At 51.7% G+C, this 18,511-nt stretch overlaps 1 protein-coding gene across 1 annotated transcript in view; it reads left to right on the top strand.

The window, feature by feature from the left end:
- Positions 1-9,476, top strand: part of SEC14L1 (SEC14 like lipid binding 1) — a 44,168-nt gene extending 34,692 nt beyond the window's left edge. Inside the window, exons 10-16 of the mRNA XM_064467310.1 lie at positions 139-209; positions 1,768-1,939; positions 2,244-2,378; positions 4,128-4,262; positions 4,706-4,957; positions 6,000-6,178; positions 6,737-9,476. Coding sequence (XP_064323380.1) covers positions 139-209; positions 1,768-1,939; positions 2,244-2,378; positions 4,128-4,262; positions 4,706-4,957; positions 6,000-6,178; positions 6,737-6,842 — 1,050 coding nt within the window. The 3' untranslated portion in view covers positions 6,843-9,476. The remainder of the gene's footprint in view (positions 1-138; positions 210-1,767; positions 1,940-2,243; positions 2,379-4,127; positions 4,263-4,705; positions 4,958-5,999; positions 6,179-6,736) is intronic.
- The last annotated feature ends 9,035 nt before the right edge of the window (positions 9,477-18,511 follow it).

Here is an 18,511-nt window from a genome sequence, read left to right as displayed (position 1 = left end):
TATCCTGGTTTGAGCTTGTAGTTTTACTTAGTCTTTGGATAGAAACATTTTTTTTCTTTGAAAAAGAAGTTTAAGGCCATGTAAGAAGTTAAGACAGTTTAAGACGGTCTTCTCTAAACAACATGTTTTCTTGTACAGGTTCTTTCAATAAATGAGGAAGGACTGAGGCGATGTGAGGAGAACACAAAAGTATTTGGCAGGCCAATAAGGTAAAATACAAGTGGATGTGCTCTTTGGGACTTACCTGGTTTCACGGTGTGTGTGGGAACTTCAGGCAATGTGATGCTGCTGAGCAAAGTTTATAAACAGAACAAGCAAAGGGTAGGCTGTGCTGCTCACATGCAGCCCCAGGCACAGCTGCAGCTAAGTGAGAGCCTCCCCGGTTACCGCCGGGAAACCCGCCGCCTGCTCCAGCAGTCTCGGTGTCATGGTTCTACCTGGGGGTGTTACGCTTTTGCTCGCTTCTACTGTTGGATGTCTGCAAAGCAATGCAGCCTAAGGCCTGTTTCTGTTTCTGGGGGATTTTATAGACAGGTGTTGGTATGGGCTGCCAAAAAAATCAGGCCGTGATGATACCAGGGCTAGCCTTTCCAGTAGTTTCAGGTGTTGTTTTCATGTCCCTTTTTCATCCATAGTCCATAGCAAGGCTCACTACGCTCAGTTCTTGTTTGCCTTCTCCATTTACTATATGCAGTTACTCAACTCTTGATCCAAGGTAAGGTCATGAGGCTCTTGTGAAGCCTGGGGTCTGTTTTTCCAAGTGCTGAACTTCATGTGAAGTTCAGTCAAAAAATGGCTTGCTATCCCATCTTTAAGTCATTGTAGGGATCACTTATGAAAGCATTAACTGCAAAATGGATTTAAGGGTGTGGAATGAATGCAGGACTGGCCCTGGAAAGAAAGTGTTTCTTGGAATCTCTTCAATTTCTGACTCCTTCCCTTAATCTGTAAAGGTTCAGGGGAGCATGGTAGGTCTGCTTATCTTTTCCCTGTTAAAGAACTTGATGCCCTAGCTCTCAGTGGGAGGTCAAATCCAAGAGATGGGTTTCATGTGCGTAACTGAAATTGTGCTGCCTACTGGATCTTCATTTGTAGAAGTAATACTAAAGGACTACCTACATATTAAACATTTAAAGTGAAACAAAGGAGTGTTTGCTGTTTCATAGAAGCCTTATGCATAATTTAATGGATGCTAGCTGGTACGGCACAGCTGTAAATCTTGAATTCATGCCCAGGGTGAGCCCTGAACTTGGAAAGCAACTAAAGCATATGCTGAAGCTCAGTATTTAGTATTAAGAATATATCTCTTCCTATAGGAAACAGCTTCCCTCCCTGAGATCTGACAACAGAATTAGCTTTGACATGAAACGGCACTGTTACTGTACTCTATTAGTAGGACATCTGCAATGCTTCATTGCGGTGTGGCCACTTAATTGATTTCTCAGTAAAAGCAGCGGTTTAACATTTGGGCTGGCTGTCGGCAGGATCTTTTTTGGCTTCATACTAACCTTCATACGGCGTCTGAAATGTCTGTGGGAAGATGTGCGTGATGTGCAGAGTGACCTTTGCACCTGCTCTGTGACCACGCTTGGCACACCCTGAGGACCTTAAACTCCAGTGTCTACAGGTAGTGCAAAGCGAGGAGGAAAACAGAAGAAACCAAAACGTGCAGTGGGCCCCACACTTTTCAGTACATTGGACACTCGCATAAGAAAGGACAATTTTGGTGCTATTGAGAATTCTTCTTTTTGTCTTTCTCAAATTCAGCTCTTGGACCTGTCTAGTAGATCTAGAAGGCTTGAACATGCGGCATTTATGGAGACCTGGTGTCAAAGCACTGCTAAGAATCATTGAGGTGGTTGAAGCTAATTACCCTGAGACTTTGGGTCGTCTTCTAATCCTAAGAGCACCTCGAGTATTCCCAGTTCTTTGGACGCTGGTACGTTTGTAAATTCAAGTCAGCTCTTTCAGTACACTGCTACACACTTGTAGTTTGTTACAGCACTGTAGAAATCTGGCTTTATAAGCAGGGAACGTTACCACTTGGAAACATCTCTTTTCTAGGATTCCTGGAATGGATTTAAAAACACTACCTAAGAATTTGCTTACATAGTTAGTTAGTTTAGCTTATTTATAGTGTGAGCTTTGTATAACAAGGGTGGTAACGCTTAATGCGATCAGATTCCTTCAAAATTGACTCAAGAAAAATGTGGGAGCCTAATCTACTCTGTTTTTCTTTGTAGGTTAGTCCGTTCATTGATGACAACACTAGAAAGAAATTCCTTATTTATGCTGGAAATGACTACCAGGGTCCTGGGGGACTGCTGGATTACATCGATAAAGAAATTATCCCTGATTTTCTTGGTGGAGAGTGCATGGTATGAATATAAACCAGTGCATATAACAACTTACTTGTGGGGTTTTTATCCCCCCGCTCCTCTAAACAAAGAAGCCTAGAGCACAGAATTACTCTTAATGTAGTTTGGAGCCACGAGCTATGATGTGGGGTTCCAGGCTTAGTGCTTTCTTCCAGATCCACTTCAAAAAGAGAAGTACAATACTTCTTTACAATGAATATTAAATAACTTGTCAAAGTAGCGAGGCGTGGTTAAAAGCCGTTGTCTCTGTTACTTGTTAGGCTCCAGCAGACGTGGTAGCGCAGCACTGGGCAAGAGCTGTCGCCATCAGCTGATCAGAAGAGCCTGTGTCACCTAAAGGAAGTGACACCACAGGGAGCCCAAGGAAATACGTGGCACATCTGCTAGCAGGGCTTAACAAGCAGCCAGGTCTCCTAGTGCAATATGCACACTGACCACGGCAAACAAAAAAAAATGGTTTTACTGCAGGATACTGTAATTTCCCAGTTCCTTGTTGTGTGCCTTAAGAGCTGTTTTCAGCCTAGTCTACGGGTGTTGTTAAGAGTCTCTCGTTTTAGCACCTCAGTGATGCTGTAAGGTTTGTTTTCTCTGTAATGTTTTTGACGACATGGGCTCAGTGGTGTGACTGAGGTGTAGTGTAACTCTGGCATTTTCTGGAGCCTCCATCACAGTAACACTTAGATGATTTTTTTCCTGAACTCAGCTGTGTTAAAACAGAATTTCAGGCTTGCATTTTAAGGCCCTGTACTCTTTCTAGATTAATTTCTGTACCATTCTTGAAAATTCTTCTAGGTCTGTTCAAATACAGTCTCAAATTACAATGAAGTACTGTTGGATGTGTTGGAGTGGAGCGTGTGTTTATCTTCAGTGGGCTGCTTTTTGCTGCAGCAGTAGCTTTCAGTGGAGTTTGTGCTGTCTAATTTAGAGTTTGAGAAGCTGGCAAAATTCACTGCTTAAGTAAGCAAAAGTCAGCATTACCAGAAAGCGGGTTGCTACAGTACTTCCTGCCGGTCACTGACAATAATAGAGCCTCTTCTTCTGGTTATTTGAACAAAAATGACTTCTCAAAGATCCTTTCAATTCTCTGTTGTAATTCAGTTACCAAACACTTCTGCTGCCCCAAATGCTTCTATCTGACCAGGAATAGGTTCTGTAGCTGTCTAACTTCACTCCTAGAGACTTCTTAAAAAAGAAGATTGCTTAGGGAAGTTGTGTAATCGGCTCCAGTGCTGAGCTGTCGAGACAATTGTAACTTCAAAACTGTTACCTTCCTGACTGCAATATCCTTTCACCTGTTTGGAAACTTACTGTAACTCCCCACCGTTCTTTGTCCTTAAATTTAGCTACCCCAATTCTTCCAGGTCTCCAGGCTGTATTTTTTAGACTGAGTTGCTATTGCCACTTTTCATTGGGATTCTTAAATGGCTCACGTCTGTCTTCATTATAGGGCAGCATGAGTGATAACTACGGCATTTACAGTCATTTTCTGTGGTGGTGGCTGCTGTGTATAGACAAGATCTGTTCCCCTGGTGTCTAGTTCTGCAAGCTCACCTAAACTAGATCACTGTAAAAAAAAAAAAAAGTATGTATGAAGTACAAGCTATAAAACTACTTCCAAGCTCTGTTGATATCTCATTCTTCAGAGTACTTGCTGATGTGAGGTTTTGTGTCTGAAGCTGGCAGCCAGAGAGCATGACAGGGCGTGCATGTACAGAGGGGACACTTTTTAAATGCTGTTTATGCTTTCAGTGTGAAGTCCCAGAGGGTGGGCTGGTTCCCAAGTCCCTCTACCGGACAGCAGAAGAGTTGGAAAATGAAGACATAAAGCTCTGGACTGAAACAATCTACCAGTCTGCAAGTGTCTTCAAAGGAGCGCCGCATGAGGTATGGTTGCAGCCTACCCTTCTCTTCTTTAGTCTCAATCCTCAGCTCTGGACTCCTTCTTGAACTGAAAATGGTTTAGAGCTTATATAGTTTCCATGCTTCCGCCTTGGTCTTCTGCAGTTTTGGTGCATAATTATGCTTTAGTGGCCCAAGTTTTTGACCGTTCCTGGTATCATCTTGTTGCCATTTCGAGAATATCACTGGTTTTCATTCTGTTCAAAGCTGTAGCCTTCTAAGCAAAGGCAAATTATATTCTCAGAAGCTGCTGGAGAACTTCTGAAAGTTGTGTTAAAATCAGGCTACTCCATCAGGAGAGAACTTGTATCTACACTGCCTTTTTAATAGTCTAAGCCCAGCAACAAAAAGCTCTGTTCTTCTTTTCTGGTAGGAGTGTGTCTTTACTGAGCAAGTTGCTATTGTCTAATATGACTTTTCTGTCTCAGGTTCTCATTCAGATTGTGGATGCCTCATCTGTGATCACGTGGGATTTCGACGTGTGCAAGGGCGACATCGTTTTTAACATCTTTCATTCCAAAAGAGCCCCACAGCCTCCTAAAAAGGACTCTCTGGGAGCTCATAGTATTACATCTCCTGGTGGGAACAACGTCCAGTTGATAGACAAAGTCTGGCAGCTGGGGCGTGATTACAGTATGGTGGAGTCTCCTCTTATCTGCAAAGAAGGGGAGAGCGTGCAGGTAAGAGCGCCTAATCCTTGTGCGGGAGCAGGTGGAAGCTGGCTCCAAAACTAGATGTTCTAATTCACAATTATTATTGATGACTGAGCGATGATTCAGCTCCGGACTGTCTGCCTGCTTTTGGCTGACATTTCAGCTTACGCTCCTCGCTGCATGCCGCAGGGAGCGCGGGTAGTAATTATACGGGATGTGCTGCGAGGGGAGGTTGCATCAGGCTGATAGTGATTGAGATTGATCAGCAAGGAATGTAGGGGAGCCACCTAGAACGTAGTACGCATCCAGAGAGTAGCAAGACATGCTTTGAGGTGTAATTTTGACCGTTATTTTCTGAAGCACACAGTCTGCGTTTGACGAATATAATAGCGTCTTACCTCAGGAATGAGAGAAGTCTGGAAATTAAGACTGAGCTTCTGTGTGTTTGTCCCTGTAACAGCCACCTTAAGGAGCTCCTCTGGCCAAGATTCTTGAGGGGTTTTTTTATGGCATTTGCAACCTATCCTTTAATTACCAAGTCTGATATTTCATGCAGCATGTTTATAATCACTTTCTGCCACTGCTATTCCTTTTGACTTGAAATCAGAGTTAAACAGCCTTTGAAAAGGAGCTCCTTAAGTCATCTAATCGGAAGCTTTAAACTGGAAATCTGGGCAGTGACCTGCTGAACTGCACTTTCTCTCTGTGAGCCAGGAGCCTTGACTGCTCTTTCCAGTCTCAAAGGACAGCTGTTAATGAAGATAAACGGTGGAAAAAATGGATATTGTTTTTAAACAAGAACTTCGTCCTTTCAGGATATTTAAATTCTAACCCCTTGACACTGTCAAAAAGCAGGAGGATCCGCTGGCGTTGTATCATAACTTCTATACGCATGCTGCGTGGGGAGAGTTGACTGGCACTGCCAGCTGGCTGAGGGGCTGAAATATTGGCATTGGGAAAAAATTCTGGGCACATAGGCAGTTTTTCTAAGCTTGGAAAAGAAACTTCAAGGCTACAAATCTTTATGTTAACAAAGTTAATTTTTAATTTTTCCTCTGGCTGCTTCCAGGGATCGCACGTCACCAGGTGGCCTGGCTTCTATATTCTCCAGTGGAAATTTCATAGCATGCCCGCCTGCGCCACAACCAACCTGCCTCGTGTGGATGATGTGCTAGCATCTCTGCAGGTCTCCTCTCACAAGTGTAAAGTGATGTACTACACAGAAGTAATAGGATCTGAAGATTTCAGGTATGTCTGGCCACGGTTCATAAAGGTCAGCCAATGTCAAACCTTTCTGATACTTAAATGATCAAGCCAGTGTCAAGTTCACTTAAATACAAGTAAACGGTGAGGACTTGGGTTTTCTTAGGCCTCAAAAATAAAAATTCACTAAGTACTGGCACTGGGGGCAACTAATCTATAGAAGTGGTTAATTAGTTATTCATTGTAATTATCACTGGTCACTTTGCTCCGCTTTGAAAGCGGTGTGGGAATTGTTGGACTTGGCAGGTTGTGATGTAGAAGTGGGTGCGACTCAGAATGGAGCTGAGTCAGTTCGCTTGCCTGCCAGTTGATGTACTTGACTGAAACTAGTTCTCAGCCTCTTTGAGCAGCATCTGTTTTTTGCAAGAGGCTGTTTGGTATCCCCATTATCTATGTGGTGAGGCAGAAAAGCTTTTGAGTATCTGTACCAAAACCATTACTTGCTTTTTATTTGGTGTGCAAACAAATACAATATAGATGCGTAGCGGAAATCAAAATTTTCGTGTGTTCTGAAGCTTAAAACTATTTTTTTCTTTTTTGCAGGGGATCTATGACCAGCCTTGAATCAAGCCACAGTGGATTCTCCCAGCTCAGTGCTGCCACCACCTCTTCTAGCCAGTCCCATTCCAGCTCCATGATTTCCAGGTAGTGCCACAACAGATGAAAAGCAAATGGATGAGATGGCTGGACCCTCACCTGTGGCAGCTGACTGCAATACAGCATATTCAACTGGCAATTGCGCAAAAAAAACCCCACCCCACAAAAGCCTTTTATAGATAGTCAAGTAGCTGTTTGAATTTTAAACTTAGTGGTTTTGGTCCTTGTTAGATCCAACAGCTTGTCTCTTAACTTTAACCCTTTTTCCTAACTCAGCCATAAATATTTTTGCAAGTGTGCTTGCACAATTCCTAACTCTGAACACAAGGGCTCTCACTGAAATGAAAAATAACTAGTGCATCAGTTAAGAATAATTTTTTTTAACTGTGTAAATGTTAAAAAGCAAAAAAGAGAAAAACCCTACCAAAAATGCTCCATAGTGCATTAGAGATCAACTGCAAGTCTCCTGTCAGGACATTCCTTGCCATCTTAAGAAACCCCGTGATCTTCCAGTGCTGCAAACTCTTCTCCCATTGCCGCTAAGTGATGTCCGAGACAGAGAGAAGCAGTTGCTGGATACTTGACTTTGTGAGTCCATTTTTTTCAAAGCATGCCCACAGAGCTGTGGCCAGGCTGTAAACACTAATACCTTTTGTATGAGCACATTTTTGGGGAATTTGATCTCTGGGGCTTGATGGGTTAAAGCAATTCGTTCTTTCCTTGAAGCTGTGCCTGAAGCACCGTGCAGAGAGAGGCAGAGAGCAGGCTCTCCCTCACTGTGTCACGCTGGGCTGATCCAGAATTGGTCTGAGGATTTGTTCCCAGCTCTGTGCTGGAGCTTCACTTCCTTAGTACACTCCACATGAATTGGTTTTACTGATACTCTCTTCTTATCAGGAATTCATGCAGAGCTTAAGCTTGCTTCTTAAATGAGTCTGAAGGAGGTATGGCTTACATCCTTCCTGTGCACTTTTCAATCTCTTTCCTCCTATCCTTCCCTGTCTATGTCAGAAATAGAGCACTTTGTTCTGAGCAGGGGCAGGGAGCGCGGGGATCTTCGCTCTAAGTGATACAGTAGAAGACGCTCTAAGCAGTGCCTGCTCGACCACTGTCACCATTGCTACTGCCTGGGGTGAATTGCCACTTTGGATTTTGTTCCTCTTCTACCCAGCCCCAAGCGTTCCTGCTTGAACTCTTGTTGTTAAAGGCTGTTCAGGTATTCTCCCACGCCAAGCCCTTTCTCCCACGCTCAGCAGAAGGCACAGAAGACTGAAGTGCTGAGCAAAGGGCTCTCAGCAGACAACTACAGACCACTCCTGGCAGTGGAGCAGAGCAATATTCAGTCTGAAATGCAGCAGGATTTGCACAGTTAGACCCTGCTGGTCTTCCCTCACACCCTTAGAGCTAAACTATCCGGGCAAAAAGGAGCTACTGTGCTGGCTGCAGTCCCTACTAGAAAGCTGGATAGGCTCTAAAGTTTTGGGGAGGCAGCACTGTTGCGGGCAGGTACTAGAGCAGCTCGCCGGAGGTATTGCGTTTTCAGAGCAGAACTCACTTAAGATATGTGATGCCCTGCCTGAGGAAAGCTGGTTCTGAACTCGGTATAAATCTTTTTTTATGACTGCAAAGCTTCCGAGCGGCAGGTTACTGACCGCTAACCAGGAGCACCTCTTCTGTGGAGATTTGGGCGGGCAGGCGGAGCTGATGAAGTATTTTAGTAACAGATTTAGAGGTGCCCAGAGGCCTGTCTCCTTAAACCGAACCAAACTGCTCTATTTTGTCTTTTTTGGACTTAGAAATTGAAGACGGAGGTCAGACTGTTACTTAGGCTGCCGAGTGCGCCGCTGTGCGCCGTTGTGCAAGGCGGGCCGCCGCTGGGGTGCCGGGCAGCTCCCCAGCCACACGCGGTGGCTCTCGGGCCGATGGTACAAGCTGCCTGCCTGGAGGTGTTTGATTCCTGGCGTGCAGGAACCCGTATTCGGAGGCGCAGGGGAGCTAGTGCAGCAGAAGGCACAGTGAGGTGAACTTCACACTCATGGCTCTTTGCAAACGCCACCTCCCGTTTACCAGGCTGTAAGGGTTGAAGATGGTCCCCTTTCTCTCTCTCTCTCTCTCTCTCTCAGATGGCGATTTTGCTGACAACTGTAAAGAAACTGCTTCATTCAACACTCCACATCTGTCCAGAGGTGTCTGGCTTTGTAGACTTTTTTGAGTTGCAGTCACTTTCCAAGTCTGAAGATCTAGATTTTGTTTTTCACTTGAGCTGGCTCAAAAGTGGCACTTTGGGTTTTTCCTGCTGTTAACCTTAACACATCTTTTAGAGCTCAAAGCACATGACAGCACAAACAGCTGGGGAGATGAAATTCCACAACAATAGTTAATCCTCCTCTAAGCAACGTGCTGTGGCAATATGACTTGATCACTACAGTCTGACTCATTAATTTCCCATGCCCTGGTCTTTCTTTGTGTGATACTATCGCTCTTCCTTCTCTCAGCCAATGACTCCCCTGTTGCCTTTTTTCCTGCTATCAGTGTCCTCTGCACCTTCCTGTCCCTACTCATGAACTGCATATCAAATTCTGTAAATGTTTTGTATACATAATACCTCATAATTGGTAATAAATACAGATAGTCTTTAAAAGATTTTTTTAATTGTTATCAATAAATGTGAACTGTTTGGAAAAAAGTGTCAGCCTCTTTATTTCATTCACCTGATTTAAAGCTTCCAGGTTATTTCATGTGCTGAGACCGAGCCTGCCGGAGCTGCTCCGCGGCGGTGCCGTTATGGGGGACGCAGGAGGCGCTTCAGCTCTGCCCCGTGGGAAAGTCTCAGCAAAGCAGCCTGTCTTGGGGAGCAGAAACCGGAGCAGGTACAAGGAGTGAGGAAGTGTGGTTTTAGAAGGGAAATGGCCTCTGCTGGGCCCTTCCCTGTTACAAAATCCTACCTTCCCCACAGTACACGTACATGGGGGTTTTTTTAGTAGTCTGTGAATATACAAAAGGAACAAACTACTGGGCTGAAAAAGTCTGCAGGGAGCCCTAAAGAGAAAATTGTTGCCATTTTGGTTTAGATGATGACTTTATACTCTTTTATCACGGTTTGAAGGGGAGCTTCAACCTCAGCAGTTCAGCTGCTGGCAGCAGCATCCGTCGTGGGGTGTGTTATGTGCATTATCTGAAAGGCTTGCTCTGGCAAGCCTAGCGCAGCATGGCTACTGACGTGGCTCTCACTTGCCCTGGCGCAGGCCAAAACGCATCTGGCCACCTCAGCGCGCAAGTGCTGTAACTTTTCTTTGTCCCGGGGCGCGGCGAGGGGGACGCCTTGTTGAAGGGGCTCTGTGTTGTTTGGTGGGTGCAGCTGCTGCGAGGGTTGGGGGTTTAAAGCTAAAGTTTAATAATGTAAAGGTACAGTGGTTTCTCCTCGTTCGTGAATAAGCACGGTGACCTACAGAGCTGCCCGTTCAGCGGTCCGACACTGCCCGCATCCAGGCGTGAGCCAGCTCAGCTGCCCCCGCCGCCTTGGGTGGGAGGCTGAAACAATGCTTCTGGGGAATTAAGGGGTGTTTTATTAGAAGTAGAGAAAGCTTTAGCTATTTTTTAAATGGAAACCAATAAATGTCAGGCTGTGGTTTTTTCTAACCCCTGGAGTTGGAGCAGTGGCTCAAACATACATTCATGGCTGGTCTTTCAGATTTTATCCAAGCTGTAAAGTTTCTAAAATGAGAATCTTTAACCACAGTCGTGGAGGCCAGTCAGCAAGACCAGATGGCTGCCTGACCTACTTCAAGTTTTAACATGTGGCCAATAGTTTTATGCCAGTGCTTAATTATAATGGACTTGCTTACTGCTGCTCTGGACGTTATTAAATATGAAAGCCCTTGAAAAGACATCGGGTGGCTTTTGCCATTCAGCTGTGCTGTGCCCGGGGAGGCACGGGGAAAGCCACCTTTCCCAGCCAGCGCTCCCCTCTTGCAATGGCAGATAAACCTGAAAGCCTCAGACTTCACTTGAGCTGGTAACGGTGTGGGCAGGGGCTGCTCTGCCGTGCGGCTCCCCTTGGGAAAACATTAATCTGGTTGAACCGTGCATTTTGGTTTGGGGGGTTTTTTTGGGTGGATTTTTTTTTTTTGGAGACAAAGCAAAATTCCTGGGAGGCATTTCACCTGCCCTTTTCCACCGGCCTCCCGTGCCAGCCTTCCCTGCTCCCTGCAACGCTGAGGGCTCTGCGTCCCCTGCGGGAGCAGCCAGCACCGCTTGCGCTCCCCATCGCTTCGCAGGCCAGGCCGACCCCGGTGCTCGGTTTGGCAGACACAGCGAGGGTGGAACAGCGACTTCTGCGGGCCCTGCTAGCGGCAGAGCGCGCGGGATGCGCGCAGCACCCTCGGCTCCGTGTGGGTGCTGGGCTGTGCACGCTGCGCGGTGCCGGCAGCGATGCACCACGGTGCGAGGCTGGAAAGCTGCTTCCCGGGGCAGGGGCTGCTTACTCCCTCCAGGAGAGAAAAATCCTCAGATGGAAGGGCGAGGCTTTGGCTGTCTTTCAAGAGTCATTAACATCCAGCACAATCCAGGCTCTAAGAAGGAAAATTTTGTATCTCCCTTTTTTTGGAAAGGGGAGGAGAGAACTTACCTTATTTCGCTAACTCATGCTGTTGTGAGGAGTTTGGACGCTGGGAAGTAAAACGTCAGGATTTTCTAGCTTTTTGGTTTTCTTTTATTCCCTCCCCTGTAGCCAGTGCTGAACTCATCCCGCTCCGTGCCTCGGCCCCTCGGGGTGCTCGGCAGCCCGAGGGGACCCCGGTTCTGTGGCTGGTGCCAGGACCGATTCATCCCTTTCCCCTGTGCCCACGGGGGCTGCGGAACCAGGGGCTGACACTGGCCCCCTTCACAGACCAGGGGAGTCCCAAGGACGCTGCCCTGGTGCCGGCACTCATCCCTGGCGGGGGGCACAGCCGAGCCTCCCCAACCCTCCTCCTGGCCTAATAAACAATCAACTGAAAAAAAAAAACAACCTCAGGCGTTTCTCAGTGCCGACAGAGCCTCTCTTTGCTGCCGTGGGTGACCTGAACGGGGCAGCTCCCCCGGGATGGGCAGCCCACGGGCAGCCCCGGCTCCCAAACCCCCCCGGTAGGTCGGGCTTGGGCTGGCGCTGTGAGCCAGCGCTGCCCCACACCTGAGGGCTGTGCTTGAAGTTGTTTTGAAAAAAGGGGAAAAAGAAAAGGAAAAGGGAAAAAGCACTTAATGTGCTACTTGCACGTCATCCTGCACTACCCAGCACCAAACGCGTACAGGACAGCCCCAGCCACCAGCTATTTCACCCTCCCGCCCTTGGTTCACACGCACCTGCCTTGCCTAACCGCACTGGGCGCAGGCAGGCGGCAGCTGGCAGCCCCAGGCAGCCCTGCCCGGGGGCCGGCGCGGTGCTGCCCGGGCGGCCGCCCCTCGACCCCCGCGGGGGTACCAGTCCCGCCGGCGGCCGCCCGCGGGGCGAGCCCGGCCTGGGGGAGCCCGGCTCTGCAGGCAGCCTCTGAACCCCCCCGAACACGCCGTCTGGCACCACGGGCACGACGGGGGGGCACCCGCCGGGGGGGGGGGGGGGGGTTACGGCAAAAACCCAACCAGCCCGAGCCCGGCACTGAAAACCCACGAACCGGGGCCAAAGGGCTGGGGGAGAAACCCCCGAGTGGGGCAGCGGGCCGGGGGGGCTGGGGCTGTGCTGCTGTCCCGGGGACAGGGCACGAAACTGGGGCGTCGGCAGCAGAGCCAGGCGCTGCTGGAAACCCCACTAGGTGGTGCCAGCAGCCCACGCACGGCCACGGCCACCCGGCTCCGCGTGTGTCCCCTCGGCCCCGCCGCCCCACCAGCACCCCAGGGCACCGGCCCATGCTGGGAGCCCACAGCAGGGCAGGCGTCCCCCGCGTAGCCCCTCCAGCGAAGGGGGTGTTTTGCCTCCCCGGTGCCCAGACCCCCGGGGCAGCTGGGCTGGGCCATCGCCCTGACCCTCGCCCTGCGCGAGCCCCAAACTGCCTGGCCCGTGATGAGAGGATGCTCGACCGTCTGTCAAGCATCAGCCTGTCTTGTGGTTTGCTCTCCTGCTGCGAGGGCTTTTCCACAACAGTCATCATTTCATGAAAATACTGAGAAAGTTTATTACCATTGGAGAAAACCCTTGAGGAGCTGGTGGCAGAAATCCTGCAGAAGTGAAAAAATATTCTGCTCTGGCCCAGTAAGAATTAGCCCATGAGCTGCAGTGAGCTGTAACCAAACATTTATGTTTAATTATGCGCAGGACTCCACCAGGGAACCAGAGATGGCAACAGGAGGAACAGCTCAGTGAAAAAGATGGGAACTGAAAATACAACGTTGCTCCTCACAAGAGTGCCAGAAAGCGACCCGGGTGAGTATCGGCCAGGGCCACTGCACGGTGTTGGCAGTCAAACGTCACATCCCTCTTGGCCCATGGCACTGCAGGTGTGGCATCGCTTCAGGTCCCACCCTGGCCCTTCGGGGACACAGGTAGGAGCTGGGCAGGGAGGAGGGTCCCTGGCAGGAGCCATCGTAGACCCTCCATGGCCCTCCAGGCCCACCCGCTCTGTCTCCAGCAGTGGTCACAAGCTGAAAAGGTCAAGAGCAAGGTAAATGCGTAAAAATCCCTCCTCTGAGCCTGTCCGTGCTTGTGTGCATTCACACCGCAATGTGTCCCCCACCGCAGGGCGCTGGGCCCCTGCCCTCCCTCCCGGGGCACCCCTCGACCTCTCCGTCCATTGCTTGCCCCGCCATCCTCCACAGCTCCTCCAAGGGGCTGGATTTTGGAAATCAGAGTTTGGCATAAACAGGGAAATCCAGGCTTTTGCCCCTTCCCATGGCAAAGAAAGCACAGAGAGAGATAAATTCCTGAAGGGGTGAATAAATAAATACCAGGAAGCCTGGGTACACCTGCATTTGACTAAGGCAGCCGAGGAGCAGGAGACGCCGGCGGCAGGGTTCTCTTTGGCATGTGCATTTTGATAGTCCCTATAATAACACAACTCTGTGGTCCTTGTCCCTCCTTGTCCTTGGGCTGCTGCAGGGGCTGGGGCTGATCAGAAAAAGGGCAGTTGGCAGGAGGTAAGAAAGAGGAGGGTCAGGCAGGGGAAAGCCAGGTCCCAGCACACCCCCTTTTTAAGCGTTAAAATAAATGCCTGTACAGACATCCCAGGTACAGGGCTGCCAGGATCAGCCGTGAAGAGGTTAATCAGCACTCTTTCCAGTAAATGCATTTCCACGCTTCATAAACAGCAAGCAAAGCTGTTTAGCCACGGCCAACGCATGCTGGTTGCGTGTGCCCGCCGGCCCACGAGTGCCTCGGCCGGGGATGCGCAATTAGCAGCAGTAAAGCAGCCCCTGACCGGGGCCGGGTCTCTGGCCGAGGCACGGAGCGGGATGAGTTCAGCACTGGCCACAGGGGAGGGAATAAAAGAAAACCAAAAAGCTAGAAAATCCTGACGTTTTACTTCCCAGCGTCATGAGCAGGCACTGCTGGCCGGTCGGATGTGCTTGTGTCCACGCTCGTGCAAGACCAGGGCAGGCAGCAACCCGTGTCCTGGTTTGAAATGGATGGATTCAGCCCAGACTTAGCCAAAAAGGCACCCAACCACCCCGTCCCAGGGGTGAGCTGCCTCCTGGGTGCTGCCTGGGGTGTGCACCTTCATCCCCGCATCACCCCACCCCAGCACTGACCTGCTGGGACCAAAGTCCCTTCCCCAGCGCTTCTGCATCTGGTAGTGAGGATCCCAGCTTGGAGGGGCCCTGTGGGAAAGGGCTGCACCCTTTGAAACCCATTGGGGGCGGGGGCGGGGCAGGTACTGACTCCCCGCCTTCAAAATGCACAGGTACTTTGGTGATGGAACCCCCCCTCCCCCTGGCAGGACTGGGGGCTCCCATGCCAGTGTGCCCAGCTGCAAGCCACGCACAGATGTGCTCGTGGGCAGGGACAGGCAGGCACTGGCCTCTCTCCCGTCCAGGCTCCTGTTGCTCCCCAAACACATCCCTGGGGGGCACAGGGGTGTGGGGATGTACCCACACACTATAGTTCCTTACCGAGCTTCAGTCTTGGTTTAGTCCTGACCTTCCCAAGGCAGGGAAGTGACTGACCTGCGCAGCCACGCAGCGCATCATTAGCCTGTGCACGCGAGTGCTCCCAAAAGAGAGCCTTGAAGGGATGGCAAAACACAGTTTTTCTCAAGTAATTTTGCTTTTGCATAGTTATTTGTATTATTATAATATACTGCCTCTTCCTGAATGTGTTAAAAGAGCAGCAAAGGGGCTGGAGGACACTCAGGCCCAAAATATGTTTGCCAGAGCAGGGAGGGCAGGGCTTGCTCCTCTCCCCACAGCTGGCACAAGTGCTGCCAGGTCCTGGCCGGGGGGTTTACCAGCCCTGGGGAGTGATGGGCAGGTCAGCGCTTCTGCTGTTCCCTCCAGGCTGCTGGAGAGGCCAAACAGTGCCAGCTTCTCTGACCACGGCCCCGCTTGAACTGCCGAGCCCATCTGCTGCCCCGGCGGAGGATACACGCGGCTGTAAATACGGCCGGTTAATTGATTGCTCTTGCTCCAGTGGATTTCCCTGAAATCCTTCATCAGTCGGTGATGGATCTGTTTCATAACAGCTCCCAGAAACCTTCTTCCATCACAGCTTGCGTTGGCAGAGCATCCCTGGCCTCGCTCACGTCCCAGCCGCGTGGTGCAGCCCCTGCCTTGCTGCGCTTTGCACAGCAGCCCACTGGCACGGGGGTCAGGGGTTGCCCAGGGGCTCCAGGGACCTGTGGGGACAAGGTTTCTAGACCAGGCTGTGGTGATGCTGCTTGGCCACCAGCATCAGCCCAACCCCATGCCACCCACCCCGGCTCAGCACCCTACGTGGAGCCAACAGCTGGGGTGGGTGGCCTTGCAGGACCACAGCACCCATCGCCGCCCCAGACCAAGCAAAGCAGCCAACGGGGATTTTTCTTACCAGACATGGGCCACTTCAGGGGTGAAAGCTCCTGGGGCAGCTCTGGCCCTGGAGAGGGGCCAGCTGCAGGCGGCATCTCCGCGGGGCAGCCTCCTCTGCAGGGTTTTTCTGAGCAAGAGAAGGGCCGTTCTCTCCATCAGACCATTTCATGAGCCCCTCTGCAGCAATCTCGCCAAGGAGCTCACTGCGTGCCTCTGCCTTTGTCCCTGAAGATGAAATAGGACGCACTTGCATGATAACACTGGTGCCCTGAGCCAGCTCTGCACAGCCATGGACACGGGGGCTTATTTGTCCTTCACAAGAATTTAACAAGAAAAGCAGCAGGAAAGCATCACATGAGCTGTGCCCAGGGAGGGCTGGAGCGGGGACGGCTGCCTGGCACTGGCAGGAGGATGTCACCCCACTGCCAGCATCCACGGGCAGCGTCACCAGGCTCCTCCAGCCTGCCCAGTAATGCTCCCCAGATCTCCCTTCAGCAGCCCACGCAGCCCCGGGCAGGGCAGCCCTGTGGGCAGTGGGCAGAGCTCCCAGCCCTGTCCCACTGCCCTGCCGCAGCCACCCGCGGGACCCTCAGCACCCAAGGAGCGCAGGAGCAGGCGCTGCTCCACGGGCAGGCCAGGAGCTCCAGCTCTGCTTTCCACCATCCTCCTCCTCCCTGGAGCAAAGGGTTTGGCCCTGTGGAGCTCCCTGGTGCCAGCCAGCCTGCAGCAGCTGCGATGAGCAATTCTCTTTGAAGATATTTAATGCTCTGCTGTGCTGCAGAGGAATAAGCCTGTTCTCCGCCCCTCTCCGGCTTGCTCCTGAGCCCTAGACGGCTGAGAGGAACTGCAAAGGGCTGAGAAGAAGGAGGAATGTCAAATCCCATCCCCTGGCCAAGGGGCCTCCCCAGGGCGAGCAGCAGCCTTCCTGCCTGGCACGAGGCAGGATCTTGCCAAGTGGCGGCTGATGCTGCTGCCCCGGACTCGTGCAGAGCAGTGGGAGGCTGGAGCTGGAGCATCCCAACCCCAGGCACAGCCCAAGCGGTGGCCCTATGGCTGGCATCCACTGAGAGCTGAGAGCACCATGCAGACGCACCAGACTGGCCCAGTCACCCCTCCTGGCACCGTGGCAGTTGTCCTGCAGGACCTCCCACAGCAGGACACTCAGCAGCCACGTCGCCAGGCCCTTCCCCTGGGGGACCTGGAGAAGTGACACCAGCAGATATCCAAAACCCCATTGAAACATGGGCCAAACCCCCATGAGACACGGTCCTGCTGGGGGAGCCACGGGGAGGGAACCCCGAGAGCGTGCCACCGGCAGGGCTGGATCTTTCCCTCCTAAAACAGAAGAACAAACATGATCAGGCTCAAAGGCTGCAACTGTTCCATGTTTGTGTTGCTTTGCCCTCTGCGCTCACCCTCACTGTGGGCTGGGGGCAGAGAAGCGCTTGTGGGTGTGAGTTAGCCCTGTGGGGCACTGCTGGCATGTGGCTCCGAGACAGCACCCTTGGGGACGGTGCTGGACCCCTCCCAGGGCGGTGGAGGAGCCGGGCTCTGCTGCGGGGGCCGGGGGGGGGGTGGGGACCGGCTGCTGTGACTTGCAAGGAGCGTGGCACGGGACCCGATGCGGAGCTGCAGGGGAAGGAGGAGGAGGATGTGGGTTAATTAGAGAGGGTCTGGGATTGTGGGAGAGAAGTAGGTCAGCAGATAGCACAGCACTGGGTTCCTGGAAAGCTGCTGCGGCTTCGTGGCATGTCGGGGACCGGCGGTGCCCGCTGCCGCCCCAGGGCTCTCCGTGGGGATCAGCCAGGAGATGCAGTCATCGGCCTCTCCAGCCCAGCAGCCCTAACCCACCCCTGGGGAGGAACTGCCAGGGTAAGAAACCAGTCCAAAGAGTCCAGCGGGGATGAAGAGAAAGACTGTGGAGACCTGGAGTGACATGTGGCACACACGTACCAACCTGCCGTGGGAGAGCCAGGAGAGCGATGGAGCAGGCAGGGCCTCGGGGCTCTGAGTCAGCCACCAACGTCACAAGCTGCCAGCTCCTGCGATGCTGGGGGCCCCCGAGAGCCCCCACGGTGGACAGGAGGTGCTGCTGGGGTCAGTGCTCACTGGAAGAGGAGGCGGGAGAGACACATGCAGGCAGGGACATGGAGAGCCCAAAGCCGGCAGGTGAAGGCAGAGCAAAGCGCAGAGCTGCTGCCTTAGCCCACGAGCTGGGGTCTCCTGGTTCAGGGAGGGCAACGTCACGAGTTGCAGCTGTCTGTGGTTTGCAGCTCCTTGGAAGGCGCTGCCAAAAAAAAAAAAAAGTGGTTTTAACCCTGGAGCAAGTGCCTGGCTGAGGGCAGAGGGACACCGAAGCCAAACAAGTGCCAGGCTGCAGCGGGGGTGCTTGGTGGCCGATTTAAGCCCCCTGATAATACGAGTGCTTTCCCTGACCGCCTGCAGCCCGCCCTTTGCAAGGAGCTTTGCAAGGAGGTTTCGTAACGCCTTCTAAACTGCAGGCTCCGCGGGGCTCACAGAGCAAAGCTCCGTCAGCCCCAGAGCCGCATCCCTCCCTGGGCAGAGGCGGCCTCTCGGTCCTTCCGCCCAGCTGCTGCGCTGGGTGGGAGAGGGCAGGAGCCGGGTCTTCAGGCGTGAGCTTTACAGAGTGCCTCTATCGCACCCATGTATAAAAATAAATATGGGGGGAGGGGGAAGGAGAGGCAGTGGGCTTTGAACAAGCCAGGATGGGGCAGGCGGCAGCTAAAAGTG

The sequence above is a fragment of the Phalacrocorax carbo genome, chromosome 16, assembly GCF_963921805.1.
Source record: "Phalacrocorax carbo chromosome 16, bPhaCar2.1, whole genome shotgun sequence".
Lineage (NCBI taxonomy): Eukaryota > Metazoa > Chordata > Aves > Suliformes > Phalacrocoracidae > Phalacrocorax > Phalacrocorax carbo.
The sequence above is the reverse complement of the archived record's forward strand: the minus strand, read 5'-3'. Positions and strand labels throughout refer to the sequence as shown.